General features: G+C 41.8%; 3 protein-coding genes across 9 annotated transcripts in view; 2 read left to right on the forward strand and 1 right to left on the reverse strand.

Annotated features, from left to right (window-relative positions):
* LOC121690252 (C-type mannose receptor 2-like) overlaps positions 1 to 17,162 on the forward strand; it is a 1,098,322-nt gene that overhangs the window by 828,344 nt on the left and 252,816 nt on the right. The window lies entirely within an intron of this gene.
* Positions 1 to 17,162, forward strand: part of larp7 (La ribonucleoprotein 7, transcriptional regulator) — a 46,056-nt gene that overhangs the window by 13,176 nt on the left and 15,718 nt on the right. For 3 of the 6 annotated variants that reach the window (XM_042070722.1, XM_042070724.1, XM_042070727.1), the window contains 7 exons: positions 284 to 365; positions 2,866 to 3,002; positions 8,309 to 8,436; positions 13,961 to 14,199; positions 14,400 to 14,500; positions 15,061 to 15,144; positions 15,939 to 16,103. In XM_042070722.1, the coding sequence (XP_041926656.1) occupies positions 13,992 to 14,199; positions 14,400 to 14,500; positions 15,061 to 15,144; positions 15,939 to 16,103 (558 nt within the window). In that variant the 5' untranslated portion in view covers positions 284 to 365; positions 2,866 to 3,002; positions 8,309 to 8,436; positions 13,961 to 13,991. The other 3 variants (XM_042070725.1, XM_042070721.1, XM_042070726.1) reach the window with 3 other exon arrangements.
* On the reverse strand, positions 12,403 to 13,182 carry LOC121690282 (cold-inducible RNA-binding protein B-like). 2 transcript variants are annotated; one of them, XM_042070776.1, is made up of 2 exons: positions 12,799 to 13,181; positions 12,403 to 12,732 (listed from the first exon to the last, which is right to left on the reverse strand). In XM_042070776.1, the coding sequence occupies exons 1-2, from the start codon at positions 13,103 to 13,105 to the stop codon at positions 12,695 to 12,697; spliced, it is 345 nt and encodes a 114-aa protein (XP_041926710.1). In that variant the 5' UTR covers positions 13,106 to 13,181; the 3' UTR covers positions 12,403 to 12,694. The 2 variants fall into 2 exon arrangements, with proteins under 2 accessions (XP_041926710.1, XP_041926709.1); XM_042070775.1 differs by having other exon boundaries at positions 12,403 to 13,182.

Consider the following 17,162-nt stretch of genomic DNA (forward strand, 5'->3'; position numbering starts at 1 on the left):
CAATGATGTATTGTCTATCCAGAGTAAAGTGCCTGTTTTGAAGTTCGAAGTATGGTCAAATCAACCAAAAATCCGATATTGTTTGCACCTGTTCTCTGATGTAAGTTTGTGTAAAAGCAAATTAAATGATCTCACAGTCCTCTGTGCTTTCATGTCTGTGTGTATGAAAATTTGTTAGATGGTGAAAATAATCTGAAAGGCTCTCCTTTGCTTTTTTTTTTTTAAGTTGTATCATTAAAGGCTATTTTATGTGTCACATATTGGCTCAATATCTGTTTCATAGGTCAACCCAAGGAACCAAAATTCGCAGGAAACATCCACTTGGGGAGGATACAAAGGACGTGGACCAGCGCACCGTTTATGTGGTAACAAACATTTCACTTGTGTTACCTTTATTGTGAAACTCCTCTGAGCTTTCCAGTCCATCCGTCTGATTGTGTGACTGTCAGGGTGTGGACCGGAAGGGAGAAAAGGTCGCACTTTGTAGAAGTTAATTTTATTGTTCAGATGTGTTTCAGTGTAGGGTCGTCTTCAGTGTGCTTCAGTTACAAGTTCAGTCTTAGCACTCTTAAGAAACGGAAGAGAGAGGGTGAAGCCTGCTCCTATCCATACTCGCCCCTTCCTCCACCTCTAATGTGGAAGGGAGGGCGAATCATAATGAAAGTGCGTCGGATACATTTGTATCCGACATAGTGTAGATGGCCTCTAAGGGACTACAATATAAATATATCTGCAAGCAGCAATGCGGGGGCCTAGCAGCGCGCTATAGCAGGAATGGCGTTGCCATGGCATGAGCAAGCACTCACAGCAAGAGGCCAAATTACACTAATGTCCTTGTGCGTTCTCACAATCAGCTACCATGTCCCTCTACCAAGTTTGGACTTCATACACCAAAGTGTTGCTGAGATGTGAGCTCACTTTCTTTATTACAGCACCCCTAGAGGTCAAATGAGACCACTTTCCTTGCATGTCCTCACAATCAGCTAATATGTCCATGTATCAAGTTTGGACTTCATACCATGAAGCGTTGCTGAGTTTTGAGCCCACTTCCTGTATTACAGCGCCCCCTATAGAGGCCAAATGATGCCAATTTCCTACTGTGTCCTCATAATCAGGTACCAAGTCCCTGTACCAAGTTTGGACTACATACATTAAAGCGTCTCCGAGATGTTAGCCCACTTCCTGTTTTGTGGCTTCATCGCCATATTTGATTGGTTGTCATGGATCAATAAAGTGGAATTTGAAAAATCTGACAAGTATCGTTTGTGCGGCTCGGTCTGAAGATTATCTCCACCAAGTCCTGTGAAAATCAGATGAAATTTGTGACTGCTGAAACTTTCCGTAGAGTTTGGACCAAATCCAATATGGCAGAGGTCCAATATGGCAGAAAGTGACGGGATAGGGGTCGATGAACTCGATGATGGTACAAGGATTCAGACGCTACCTCAATTGTGAAAATCCGACAAAAGAGTCAAGGATAATGCGCATGAATGCATGTGCAGCATTGAACTGGTGGTGGCGCTAGTGCGTTCAATGTATATGCATAAAAATTGCTGTGAGTGATTGGGACGGTGTCCTGACTAATGATATCGAGTTTTGTTATGTTAACTCAAAGCGTCACCTAGATGTTTGTCCCCTTCCTGTTTGGCGGCTTCGTCACCATATTTAATTGGCTGTCACGGGCAAACTAAAATGAATTTGAAAAATCTGACAAGTATCGTTTGTGCGGCTCGGGCAGAAGATCATCTCCGCCAAGTTTCGTGAAAATCAGAAGAAATTTACAAACGCTGAAACTTTTCGTAGAGTTTGGACTAAATCCAATATGGCGGTGGTCCAATATGGCGGAAAGTGACGTAGTAGGGGTCATTCAACTCAGGTCAGTCCAGGGATTCCAACGGTGCTTGATTTGTGAAAATCGAATGCACCGTTCAATGGTCACATACGTGAATGCAATCCAGTTTTGACCCATTGGTGGCGCTAGAGTGTTGGGCATAGAGTTCTGTAAATTGGTGAGAGTGATCATGGGACGGTCCTGAATCAGTGCGCCGAATTTCATAACTTTCGACCCAGCGGTTCAATTTTCGACCAAATTTTGACCTGTTGGTGGCGCTAGATGGCTGGGTTTAGAGATCCATAAATGAGCGCGAGTGGTCAGTGGAGTGTCCCGAAACTTTCTGCCAAATTTCAGCACTTTTTATCCAGGCGTTCTATGGGCTGCCATAGACTTCAATGTCAGAAGTATAATAATAGGAAAAGCTAGTAACTCAATGGGTGCCTTCGCAGCTTCGCTGCTAGGCCCCCAATAAGCCTTGAAGCAGGGGTGTCAAAAGGCCCCGGGGCCAGAACAGGCCTGCCAGCAGGTTTCATACGGCCCCCAGATGTTTTGGGTAGGAAGGGAAAATTAGAGAAAAAAGATATGCACATCCATATGTCTTCAACGATGTGTAATAAGCAATATCTTCATGATATGATAAATTGATTAAACCTAGCACTACAAACCATCCTCAGGAAGAAAAAAAACGGAAAAACTAACATGGAAGTAGGGCATTTCAAGATAGAAAGAGCAGTATATGACAGCAGTACATTATTTGTAATTGTTTGCTCGTAAGTGATGTGATGTATCATCTAACAACACTCTGATACCAGAAGCAGAAAAATGACAATGACGGCCCCCCACGTGGTCTCATTCCAACAAATCCAGCCCACTACCTAATATGAGTTTAACACCCCTAAGGCTTAGAGCTTTATTGTGTTATCGTGGCTCATTGTTGTTGTCCTAATGTATGGTGCAATGCTGTATCATCTCTTAAAACGAGAGGGTCAAATAAAATCAATCAATCCCGTTCAATTACCCATCTTTCTCAGGAACTTCTGCCCAAAGATGTGACCCACAGCTTGATAGAGCGTGTGTTCAGCCATCGCGGTACAAGTCCACAGGGCTTCCTAAAGGATTTGCCTTTGTGGAGTTTGAGACTGTGGAACAGGCCCTGAAAGCCATAGAGGTGAGTTATTATCATCATTACACCTCATATCAGTGGCAGCAGCAGGCCAGCCGAATCCAATCCAGGAACGTTCCAGTAAAAGAACTGGTGGTAGCATAAGGCTTGTTTCCATTACAGGGACTTGCTGCACTACCCAGTTAAAGGGGACAGGTACAGGAAGGCCTTGGTATTCAGCCCTTTCAGCTGTTGGGTCTCCACTGCTTACAGGACCTACCCATGCTGCCTTTGCTCCACAATATAGCAGCTGCAGCAAATACTTTCCCCACACTGATACACTTTCAGATACAGAAACCTAAACATTCTTACTACCCAATTATCCACTTTGGAGGCTAAACACATCAACCTAGTTTAGATTAAATTAGATTCAACTTTATTGTCATTGTGCAGAGTACAAGTACAAAGACAATGAAATGCAGTTTGTGTCTAGGGTTAACATTAGATTAAGGAACTGGCCTTGCATGCCATACATTATTCTGAATAATGTAGACACACTTGAAAGTGTAACGGGTGCCAGCTATAGCTTAGTTGTGCTTGTGGAACGTTGGTAAAACCTCACTCCCCGATGCCTCAAGAGTGCTGCTGGTGTAACCTGCGTTGTGTTGAACCTGCGCGATTCAGCCCTGCACACGCCCGTACTCGAACCCGCGAACAGCAGCACCTCGGAGCGTGTTGAGGCGAGCGTGTTAACAATTGAGCCAATAGCCCAGGCTACTGGCTCGCATGCCAGCAGCACTCTTGAGGCGTCGGGGAGTGAGGTTTACCAACGTTCCATAAGCACAGCTAAGCTAGCTGGCATCCTTTACACTGGCATGCAAGCTAGTAGCCTGGGCTTTTAGCTCAACTGTCAGCACGCTCGCCTCCCGATACGAGGTGCTGCTGTTCGCGGGTTCGAGTCTGGGCTTGTGCAGGGCTGAATCTCCCAGGTTCAACACAACGCAGGTTACAAAAGCACTTGCTTATCTCCTCAGTTACAAGTTCAGTCTTAGACTATGTCTACACGAAACCGCCGGGTGAATTTTCTCTTACCGCTTTCACACCTTTAACGACACCGGTAAAGAAAAAAAACTGGCGTGCACACAGAGGTGAAAGCGGCTAAAAGTGCTGTATAGTAGTGCATGACCAGTCGATGGCGCCGGGTCATGCAGAGGCTTCACATTTAATTCGGGTAGAAGAAAACATTGTTGAATCAGTTTGTTATGCAGTCACATAAAATAAGGAGACTACAAACAATTCGGTTTTCAATTCAACTGTTTTTTTTTCAAGGTATGTGACTGCAATGTGGAATTTCAAATGCTTACACATTGCATTAGGACTAAGTCTGAGCACCACTGGAGAAAGCATTAACATGCAGTAAGCTAATGTTTAGCCTAACTAAGTTAAGCTAACGGTGTGCTTCTATAGCCACAAAAGGCTGATACACTGTGCACATAAACCATGACAGGAGAAAGAAAAAACATTTTAATATAATAAAGAAATGGTTTGGTTTGTTTTGATAAGCAGCATGTCAGGTTGAGTGCTTTGGCTGAGTTGAGAGGTGGGGCTATGTCGTCATTAAAATTGCCGGCTGTGCCCTCTACACGGCAAAAGTTAGCCGGCGGTTTCAAAAATTCCCACTTCGGAACCCGGTTACAGTCTCCTAAACTGCCCGCGTCGTGTACACGCAAGGCGTAACCGATAACAAGCATTCACCGGTTTTAAAAAAAGAACTGTGTCGTGTAGACGGCCCTTTAGTGGGGGGTTTCCACTACAGGAATTTGGGTGAAACAAGTACCCACATTGGGGTAGGTATTCAGTGCAGCCCCAAACACTGCACTGGTGTGAGGTGTTAACTAGGCGTGAACGACAGAGTGTAACACAATAATCATTTTTAATCCGAGCAAGGCAGACGTTACAACTAAATTAACTGCACTGTAGCTTTAATGTTCTTTCTTATTCTGTAAGTCCTTTTGGATAAGTATTCACAGCGCTTCACTTTTTCCATTTTGTTATGTTACAGCCTTATTCCAAAATAATTCAATTCATTTTTTTCCCTATTCTACACACAATAATACCACATAATTAAAACATGAAAAAAGTTTATTTTTAAATGTTTGCAAATTTATTAGAAATAAAGAATGAAAATATAATATGTTCATACGTATTCAAAGCCTTTGCTCAATACTTTGTCAAGTCTTGGAATATGAAGCCACAATCTTTGGCAATCTTTGGCCAGTGTCACTCTTTACAGAACCTCTCGAGCTCCATCAGGTTGGATGGGGAGCGTCGGTGCACAGCCATTTTCAGATCCCACCAGAGATGTTCAATGGGATTCAAGTCTGAGCTCGGGCTGGGCCACTCTAGGACATTCACAGAGTTGTCCTGAAGCCACTCCTTCGATATCTTGGCTGTTGTCTAATAGCCGGGACACACCAAGCCAACAGCCGACCGCAGGCAGAAAAGCAGTCGGACGGAGAAGTCTATATTATATGGAAGGTAATATCTATCACGATGGAAAAATTTACATTTAGTAAGCAATCTAAATCTACAATTGGTATCAAGCTTATTGCACACTGTGTAAGAAGGCGTTGGAGCTGTCTAGTTTAAGCATAAAAGCCTTACCGTCACATGCAAAATCAGAAAAGCAACGAGTTGCTGTAAAAGGTCTGCAGCAGGCACAGGCGATCACTACCCGGCCCGAGTACTGTGCGAGATTCCGTCTGTCTCCAGGTCCACGCACATGTTCTAATTAGAGAACCTTCTTTCAATATTCTGTTTTGCGTCCGACTAATAACGATTTTTATTTAGACTATGGCCTGTCAAAATAATCTAAGCATTCACGGTGCAAATTAATTTTGTCTTTTACGCAATGGAGAAAGTGACAGCGCATGGCAAGAAAGAAAGTGCATCCAAATTCACCCATTCTTCTTAGTTGAACTACTCGCGAACGAGCCTACTCATCACACAGACATCACAAGTAGCCTATCACATGCTGTGGTGAACGGTTCGCGAGAAAATTACACTTAAGTGAATAATATAATTCAATTTAATCATAATTCTACTGAAGGTTCTGCGCCCATCTCCCTACCCATTCATCTTGGTGAAATACTTCACGAACCCTTCGTTCAACACATAACAAACCATATATCAGAATAAACAGCTGACCTTACCGAACAGAAAGGTGTAAAGTAGTCCCCTGTACAGTTAACCGTTCCAGATTAATCCAGTTCTGAATTTGCAGCAAATTTCGACATGCATGGATGTCTCCAAATTTGGGCTTTAAGTTTTACAGTGTGTTTAAATTATTCTACATGATTTCATAATGGGCCAAATACAAAATAAATGTTACAAATTTCGCCTAGATATCGGTAAATCAGAGGACAGCTGACTAAGAGTTTGTGAAAGTGGCCTTAATGATCACAAAATGCTAAGCATGCATCTATGCTATTTGAGTTTCTTAAAACTGAGCAGTGCTTAAATTGTTCAATACATGATTTCATAACAGGCCAAATATAAAATAACAAATATGCCCAACTGAAGGCCAAGTAGCCTTGCCCCTAAAATTCCATTATTTAATGACATTTATGTCAAAGATACAGGAGAGTGATAATACACACATAGCAGCCAATAAAATCTGTTCAATATCTGACTGCTTGTGTTGCCTCATGACCTCAAAATTTGCCTTGTTGTGTGCAGTAGAATTTTGATGCATCGCAATGCATTGCAATGCATCGTAGAATCGAATTTAATCGAATCGTTACCTGGTGAATCGTAATCGAATCGAATTGTGAGGGCAGTGCCAATGCACACCCCTAGTGAAATTACTCCGAACCATCGCTTTAAGTCACTAACTTGACCATTATTGGATAACTAGAGCCCTTTAATCATGAAATTGTATATATCATTCTGTATATCATTCAGATGTATGTGTGACCGTAGAAGAGAACGCCCATCTGCTCCCTGCGCTGTGCATGCTACATAAAGACTAATACTAAACAGAACATAAAAATCATGAACATTTGAAAACAACCCCAAAACCCCCATCCTCCTTTTTCCCCTTCCACTTAAAACAAAGGACAGCAGGGAATGCCAATGTGAAACGAACATTCAGGTTGTGTAATTTCTTCCTGACTTCGGTAAACTGCTTTCTTTTATCGGCAGTCTCCTTGGTCATGTCTTTTGAAGTTTAATTTGTGCCAAAATGTTCAAACCATACAAATTTTCAAATTCAAACAAAAATCAATTAATCAAGCGTATTGTATCACTGAACTGAACTTGTTTCACTGAACTTCATATTGTATTCCAACAGTAATATATTCTGTATTGTTAACAGTTTGAATTGCCAAATAGTCTTCGCCACAATTACTCCATTACACTCAACTCATCTACATCCAAGCTGGGTTTGAGACTGCAAACTGAAAAAAACAGGAGGAGGGGGGTGGGACTTCTTGACTTTGTGTGGGTGGGGTCGACACAACGCTTGGGTGTCTCAGCACCTCTCTCTGTCAGTTATAACCTCATACAGGCATATGCTACCTCCCGCCCCTCAGACGAACTAAGTCTAGCTCTGCCACCAGTAGGCCTATGCTCAGGCCAATCCAAACTTTTCTCATCTGTTGTTTCTCGTTGGTGGAACGCGCTACCAGTTCCTACTAGAGCAGGGACATCCCTCTCTATCTTCAAAAAATTCCTGAAGACCCACTGAGGAAAAGAGTCTTGAATTTGATCTAGCGTTTATGACTGGTCGACACAACAGACGCTCATCAGAAGACCGCAGTGGGCGGTTGGGGATGTACATCTTGACCACTGAGTTAAAATAGCAAGGAGCAGATCCAGTCAGTGTCCTATAGGCCAAAGTGAGAGATTTAAATTTAATTCTGGCTACTATAGGGAGCCAATGGAGAGTATCTAGGAGAGGAGTTACATGTGTCCTATTTGGCTGATTGAAGACCAGGCGTGCTTCAGCATTCTGAATCAGCTGTAATGATCTTACAACACAAGCAGGTAAGCCAGCTAATAGTGAATTACAATAGTCCAGCTTGGAGATGACCAGGGTGGGGAGGTTGGAACAAGAGGGACGCAAGTCACATTTTATAAACTTGAGATGCAAAACCAAGCGTACCCAAGCTCTGGCCACACTCAGGGTCTGTCCATGTTCCAGAGGGTCAAGATTTCCTCTTATGAGCAAATGAAAATAGTCATATCAATTTGTCTTGTTGTCATTCAGTTTTGTGCCCAAGCTTTACACATAGTTAATACATTTATTTATTATTTATTAAATACACTTCAAAAATATCAGTGAAGAGCTAAAAAATCTCTTCTCTTCTCAGTCTGTATTAGGTGCGGAAGTGTTTCATGGCTTCCGAACATGAACCCTGACAGCAGAATGAATGGTGGTTGATTATGGTGCTGATCCGACATCTTCCTGTCCTGTCCTCCTTCCTGCCAGGTATAAGTAGTAAGTATAAGTATAAATACTCTTTTGATCCCGTGAGGGAAATTTGGTCTCTGCATTTATCCCAATCCGTGAATTAGTGAAACACACTCAGCACACAGTGAACACACAGTGAGGTGAAGCACACACTAATCCCGGCGCAGTGAGCTGCCTGCAACAACAGCGGCGCTCGGGGAGCAGTGAGGGGTTAGGTGCCTTGCTCAAGGGCACTTCAGCCGTGCCTACTGGTCAGGGTTCGAACCAGCAAACCTCCGGTTACAAGTCCGAAGCGATAACCAGTAGGCCACGGCTGCCCCCCAGGTAACCACGAGCGGAGATACTGGCAGAAAATCCTCATAGACCTCTGACCTCTTTTTTTCGTCTTTTGAACATGCTTTTTTTATTATTATTTTTTCATTTATTTATACATTTCATTAGAGTAAAATACAACACAAAATACACAGGAAAAAAGGCATACAACATTACATCAGATACACAACATACAGGGTACAGCCACAGTCACAATAGGCCTGGGTGGACAGACTGGTAGGCAGAGAAAAATAAACTCATTAATAAACCTTTGAGGTCAGAGTTCTTACGGTCTTAGTATTGTTACTTAATTGAAACAATGTAATTTCTAAACTCATTCATAAAACTAGAAAGAATAGTTTAGAACCACTGAATTTGATGCTATGGATGTGGTATTTAGCATATGGAAATAAATTATTTATAATGAAGTGTTTACCTTCATATTCAGCTTCAAAGTCAAACATTCCAAAGAAAACAAGCAAAATGACAAATCTGGGATTAATACTGTGTGAATGAATTTTAGGAACTCTGACCAGAATATTACTGTATGGGGACAATTCCAAAAAAGATGTGACACGTTTTCATCAGTTCATCAATCATTTCATCATTACAAAACGAGCAGTTAGAAACAATATCCTGCTTGTATCTTTTAAGGAAGGATTTTGCTGGGTAAAATCTTATTAGTTTAAACGATACTTCTCTCACTTTATTAGTAACAAGGTATTTGAAAGGTAAGGACCTCACTTTCTTCCAAGAAATATTCTGTACTATACCATTCCAGTATGGAATAACATAGGGAATAGTAACAATGTCAGTCTGGAATAAAGCACTAATTTTCCTATTAATACTGTGATTTTCTACTGAGAAGCACAAACCAACCACAGTAGTATCAGTTAATTTAATTAGATGAGTAAGTGGTTGTGGGGGAGTATTACCCTTTAACAACATTATAATCCCAGTGGGAATTGCATCAAAAAAATAGCATATTTGATATCTCTTAGAAATTCTGAGTATTCCTAGTTTACCATTCGGATCAAAAAGTTGACTAACAAGTGTAATGTTATTGTTAAACCAGTTTAAAAAAAAAAAAAAAGAGGTTTGTTAACCTAGGGAACTTAATGACCTGTGTCCTGTTGCCTAACATCTACAGCAATGAAATCTTTTGAAAAAATAATCCTGAAAAAGCTTTTATGTGAGGTCACAGCATCCTTACACCCAAACCAATTTGCATATCACACAGAGAGAGGTTGAAGACGTGAGATTGTGTTCATAGACTTCAGCAGTGGCTTCAACATAATCCAACCCCACCTGATGGTAAAAAAATTGGTACACCTTGGGGTTTGTAAGACTTGAGAAAGGCCACAGGCCGAAACGTTGTTTGTATTAAACTACTGGCATATGAGCTGCTAGAGTGTGTGGTCTCCCTTTGTTCGTCACACCTTGGGGTTAACCCAAGATTAGTTTTGTGGATTCAACAAGTCAAATTCAACTCATGTGTCTCATCGTTAAAAACCATGAACACAGGGGCACCACACGCGTGCATTCTGTCCCCTATTCTATACACCTTATACACAAATAACTGCCAAGCAACCTCCTCAGACCACACTCATTTTAAATACACTGATGATACAACATTAAGTGGGTTTTGTCAAGTCTAATACTGCATCCCTAGACGGTTTTGAGAGAGAGGTGCAGGGTTTTAATAAATGGTGTACAGACCTTGTGGTTAATGTTAACAAAACAAAGGAGATGACCATAGATTTTAATAAAAAGGGAATTATAGTTCCACCCTCATATAAATGGTGTAGTGGTAGATTGGGTCACAACATACACATATTTGGGTGTTGAAATAAATAGACAATAAACTGACATTTAACGAATGTGCACAAGCACAAAAAGTTGCAGAAGAGGATGTTTTTTTTTTTAAGGAAACTCAATCATTTTAGAATAGACAGCTGTATTCTTCAGATGTTTTACAAAGCTCTCTTGCAGTGTATTTTATCATTTGGCCTTATTTGTGCCTTTGGTAGCGTGTATATTATGGACCAAAATAAACTGCAACGAATAGTCAAAACAGCCAGTATAGATCATTGGAGTTCATCAGGTATCTGTAGCTCAATTGTATGATGACCTTAGTCTAAAAAAGACAGAACCAATTATAAATGATTCAACCCACCCTCTTCATCAGAATTTCTTAAGAAGCAACAGGTCAAGTGTATGACAGACTCCTGCAAAGGAAAATTAGGACCACATGGTACAGCAAGTCTTTTGTGCCTACAGCAATTAGACTGTACAACAATAGACTTTAAACTACAGGCATTTTAAACTATGAGCATTCTGTATCAGCACTTCACTATTTTATTTATTCATACATGCTTGTCATGTTTCTTCAATGTTTAATGCTTTGTCTGTCTTGTCTTTGTTCTTTTATTGTTTTGTTTTGTATGTATTTGTAGGCTGTATAACAATGGAGTGTGTAATGGTGACCACGTGAATTTTCTACTTGTGGATAATAAAGTTTACCTTGACCTTTTGCAGAGAATGTTATGTTATTCCAAATGTAGCATTTGTGAGGTGAGAAGTTATGCTTAAAAATGAGAGAACATGCCAAAAGCATTTGCTTGTGAAAGTTAGACAATTTGATTGGGATTTTAATAATCTAATTGCACATCAATAAAAACTCCAGGCCACCAACTTCAAAACATAGTTAGGGATTAAGTTGGGTTATTAATAAACTGTGTAATACAGTTTATTTTGAAAGTGTTATTTAAGGTGAAGTTATTGATTAGAGTTCATTATAACATTTTTTTTAAATAAAATGTATTGTTTTTTCATATAAAGTTAAACAACATAGTAGCTTGTCCAAAAATAATGATTCTATCTACAGCTAGAGAGAGCACCATAAGTAAGTCTGGATATACCATCAGCTTTTGGGAGTAAGATTCTACCTCTTAAAGATAAGTCTCTAGTAATCAAATTCAGTTTTTCTTTGTGTTTTCTTAAAGATAGGACTAAAGTCTAGGGAGCACCTTGTAGATTGGTATTTGGCTATGATATTCCTAGATAATTCCTCAGAGAGATGTTATGTATAGAGGGCACCATGCAAGCAATATTTTATGCCATAAGTTCACACTTTAAGTTCAAGTGAAGTCCAGAAGCTTTCGAGAAACCTTTAATTAATGGACCTCGGCAGTTTTGATTACCTTTTGTAGGTGAACTTCAATCTTTAGAGATAATAGAGATCTGGGTGTTAACTGAAGCTAACTACCTATGGCATTGTATTGCAAGTTAGCTCTGGGGTAACAGAAATCAAGGTGTGCCGTATTCACGTAGCGAAAATCACAGTATCCACATGAAGGCAGAAGACAAAAGCGCGTAGACAAAAACGGCTGCATTTTCGATTTCTTTGTCCCCGTGAAAGTTTAACAGGTGAGAATTCAAAATCCCCATGTTCTTTTCCCCTAAGAAAATTTTCAAAATACGGCATCTCCTTATATGGGCAAAGATGGTAGCTTTTTTGTAGGCGAACTTCAGAGGTCTATTGACCAAGAGTTGAGTGGCTGAGTTTACTTCAGGCGCCGCCGCTGACTGTGTCGCACTAACGTTACTTTCTTAAAAGACATCGTTTTCACCTAGCAAGATCTTTGATTCTTAGCAATTATCGCACACACACACACAAAATAACTTTTAGTATTTATTTTGATCCATTTTCACATCACATTGCATTATATAACAGACCAGGGCTCATTTCCTGTTCATGGAAAATGTGATCCCTGAGGAACGTTTGAAGAACAAGCATCTCATTTACAAGATTAATTTATTTATCCAGGGACGCTTACGCGGAGTTATGTGTATTACAGTCCAAGAAGAGATTGGTCAGCGTTCTTCTTACTGCATCCTGCTTTAAAGGTTGCGCTGCGGTGCAGTAAGATGTGCCTGGATGTTTTTGGTCAGCATTAGGGCCTATCCACGATCACCAGCCTCCTCCGCCGCCGCCGTATCCGCCACCGCCTCCATATCCACCGCCACCTCCGTATCCTCCGCCTCCTCTGCCACGACCACCTCGGTAGCCTCCACCGTATCCACCGCCTCCGCCGCCACGGTAGCCGCCGCCGCCGCCTCCGCCACCACCAGGCTTTCCGGCCTTGTCCACGCGGATCGTTCTGCCGTCGACAGACTGTCCATTCATTCCATCCATGGCCTCTTTTGCATCGTCCGGGTTATCGAATGTGACGAAACCAAAGCCACGCGATTGCTGAGTGTCCCGATTTCTGGCAACGTGAACGTTTGTGATAACCCCAAACTTAGTGAAAGCTTCTTCAAGGGACTGCTCCGTTGTGTCGAAGCTAAGTCCACCGACGAACAGTTTTCCCTCGTCAGACATTTTGCTGCTGTACGCCTCGTGTGCTGAAGAGCAAAGGCTGTTCTTCGTGATGTGCGCCTCAATCCGGGGCTCGTGATGAAACCTTCCGCTTTTTCCTCGATTTTTATTGGCAGTTCGTGAACGAGGTGCATTGTGATGAATATCTTCACGCCCCCTTTTCTTAAAATTTCGCGCTAGTCTTTGACGCCATCAATGAGCGACAACCGGCTTCCCATCTAAAAAGCCTGTAATATTAATAAAAAGAAATTCGCAATCGAATTACAGCAATAAATAAAAATACAACACGTGATATATTATAATATATAAGATGTGATATATTATAACATATAAGATGTATAGATTTGTTTAAGTACAGAAACGCAAGGGAATAACTACAAAAGTATTGCAGCAAAATGCTTTATCATGAAGGACCCCATGGCCGCCGAACGAATCCATGGCGTTTATTTGAGCTTTTTAGCAATGTGATACTCATACTAGTGCAAGTTCAAATTCATCGTTGATTAGAAACGTACACCTGCGATACTGAAGATTCGTTCAGGTACAATACGTCTTTCTGGTAACACGAAGTAACGTACATGTGAATGACCGAGTTGACGTTTGATTGTTTTGTTACCGAGTAAGCCAACTCTCGTCATTAGCCACTCTGCTAACTCGTTGTTACAGAGAGAATGGAAGCTGATATAATAGTGCACATCTGACTTAAATATCGCTTGAAATCCCTGTCATCCAGCTAGGGACTATAGTTCGACATACAAAACTGTAGGCTTAGCGTATTGTTGTTCTCTGGTAAGTAAGCTTTGTGTCATGCCCATGTTGTGTGTAGCTGCTAACGATATAGCTTGCTTAACGTTACAGCTTAACCGACTTCTAGGTTTGGACACCAGTCATGACTGACACCGATAAGAGACCTTCGGGTGGAGATACCTCTAGTAAAAACCCGAACGAGGAGAAGAAGGAAAACGAGAAGAAGAAGCGATCTCGGGTGAAACAGTTACTGGCAGATGTCAAAAAACAAGTGGAGTTCTGGTTTGGCGACGCAAACCTCCATAAGGACAGGTTCCTGAAACAACTCATCAACGAGTCGAGGGATGGATGTAAGGTTTCACTTGATGTTTTCGTGAATATAACATTTAGAATACGCTGGCTTAAACGTAGCCATGTTCAGCCTATTTCGTATGATACACGTCCTCCTCGCTCTGACTGCTCTCATCAAATAAATTACCACTGTGACACTATAGCAAGCAAATGAAATTATCTCACAGTCCTATATGTGCTTTCATGTCTCTGTATGCAGATGTAGACATATCAGTGTTGACAACATTCAACCGAATGAAGAAGCTCACTACAGATGTGAAACTAATTGCCAGAGCATTGAAAAACTCATCCAGGGTGGAGGTGAACTAAGCTTTGCATTCTGTTCAATGTGATCTATTATCTGCCTTGTTGACACTTTTCTGTTGTATATAGTATAAGTATATAGTATAAGTATATATACTTTTTTGATCCCGTGAGGGAAATTTGGTCTCTGCATTTAACCCAATCGGTGAATTAGTGAAACACAAACAGCACACAGTGAACACACAGTGAGGTGAAGCACACACTAATCCCGGCGCAGTGAGCTGCCTGCTACAACGGCGGCGCTCGGGGAGCAGTGAGCGGTTAGGTGCCTTGCTCAAGGGCACTTCAGCCGCGGCCCACTGGTCGGGGCTTGAACCGGCAACCCTCCGGTTACAAGTCCAGAGTGCTAACCAGTGGGCCATGGCTGGAAACACGGCTGTTGCACTCAACTGAACTAAATTAGTTTATTTTCAATAAGTGTCAACTAACTAATTCATGTGTATGACATTTTGTTAGATGGTGAAAATAATCTGAAAGGCTCTCTGTTGCTTTTTTAAAAAGATGTATCATTAAAGGCTATTTTATGTGTCACATATTGGCTCATATCTGTTTCATAGGTCAACCTAGAAGGAACCAGAATTCGCAGGAAACATCCACTTGGGGAGGATCCAAAGGACGTGGACCAGCGCACCGTTTATGTGGTAACAAACATTTCACTTTTGTTACCTTCACTGTGAAACTCCTCTGAGCTTTTCAGTCCATCCGTCTGATTGTGTGACTGTCAGGGTGTGGACCGGAAGGGAGAAAAGGTCGCACTTTGTAGAAGTTAATTTTATTGTTCAGATGTGTTTCGGTGTAGTATCGTCATCAGTGTGCTTCAGTTACAAGTTCAGTCTAGCACTCTTAAGAAACCCAAGAAAGAGAGAGGGTGAAGCCTGCTCCTATCCATACTCGCCCCCCCCCCCCTTCCCTAAGGGACCACAATATAATAAGCCTTAGAGCTTTATTGTGTTATCCTGACCAAAGTCCTTTTAGGCAAGTCCCTCCACTCGGCGGCCATATTGCAACGCTTTTTGGGTACTCATAGGGCATCCTATTCCTCAGAAATGCGCGTGCGCAAGGCTTCACAACACCAATCTTGCTCCAGCGGTGAGTTCACAACACATGATTGGCACGATGTCTTCACAACACCATATGATTGGCTCAATGTATTCACATCACACCACATGATTGGCTCAATGTATTCACATGTCAACGTTTTGCCGAGGAAGGGTGGGATATGTGTAGACAACAGCCATATTGGCGTTACAAACTAACCCCATGCATTTCTATGGAGGATTTTTTGAGTGCTGTGTCTCCTCATTAGAAAGTCTCTGTCCTGACTCATTGCTTTTGTCCTAATGTATGGTGCAATGCTGTATCATCTCTTAAAACGAGATGGTCAAATAAAATCAATCAATCCCTGTGTGACCGTTCAATTACCCATCTTCCTCAGGAACTTCTGCCCAAAGATGTGACCCACAGCTGGATAGAGCGTGTGTTCAGCCATTGTGGTAGCATTGTGTACATCAGCATCCCCCGGTACAAGTCCACAGGGCAGCCTAAAGGATTTGCCTTTGTGGAGTTTGAGACTGTGGAACAGGCCCTGAAAGCCATAGAGGTGAGTTATTATCATCATTACACCTCATATCAGTGGCAGCAGCAGGCCAGCCGAATCCAATCCAGGAACGTTCCAGTAAAAGAACTGGTGGTAGCATAAGGCTCGTTTCCATTACAGGGACTTGCTGCACTACCCAGTTAAAGGGGACAGGTACAGGAAGGCCTTGGTATTCAGCCCTTTCAGCTGTTGGGTCTCCACTGCTTACAGGACCTACCCATGCTGCCTTTGCTCCACAATATGGCACAGCAGCTGCAGCAAATACTTTCCCCACACTGATACACTTTCACTCACATGTTCAGTTACGGTAACCTAAACATTCTTACTACCACCCAATTATCCGCCTTGGAGGCTAAAAATGGTTTTAAACATTAACCTAGGGTTAGCGTTAGGTTAAGGAACTGGCCTTGCATGCTCGCTTTCACTGTTGTGCCCTTGAGATAGGCACTTAATCCCGAGATGTTCTGGGAAGACTGACCCTTGTAGTAATTGACATTGTGTGAGTCGCTATGGATAAAAGAAGTATATAATACATGGGGGGCAGCCGTGGCCTACTGGTTAGGGCTTCAGACTTGTACCCGGAGGGTTGCCGGTTCGAACCCCGACCAGTAAGAACGGCTGAAGTGCCCTTGAGCAAGGCACATAACCCCTCACTGCTCCCTGAGCGTTGCTGTAGCAGGCAGCTCACTCCGTCGGGATTAGTGTGTGCTTCACCTCACTGTGTGTTCATTGTATGCTGAGTGTGTTTCACTAATTCACGGATTGGGATAAATGCAGAGACCAAATTTCCCTCAGAGTATATATACTTATACTTACTTATACTTATACATTCATCAACTATGGATGCAAATGATCCAGATATTATACAGAACACTGCCTGCTTTTACGTTACATTGCTGTTGTCCATCACAACAAGATAATAAATATTAGGCCTACATTCTTTAGTTTCACTGAATGAACATTACAGAGTTTTTCACATTTGGAAATATTATTGTTATTGGTACTATTCTGAATAAATATACACACTTGAAGGCACTTTTATCAAGGTGGATAACTACAGTT

Source organism: Alosa sapidissima, chromosome 18, assembly GCF_018492685.1.
Source record: "Alosa sapidissima isolate fAloSap1 chromosome 18, fAloSap1.pri, whole genome shotgun sequence".
NCBI lineage: Eukaryota > Metazoa > Chordata > Actinopteri > Clupeiformes > Clupeidae > Alosa > Alosa sapidissima.

Coding starts and splice junctions, on each gene's coding strand:
- LOC121690282 (XM_042070775.1), bottom strand. CDS start 13,105: ATGTCTGACGAGGGAAAACTGTTCGTCGGTGGACTTAGCTTCGACACA.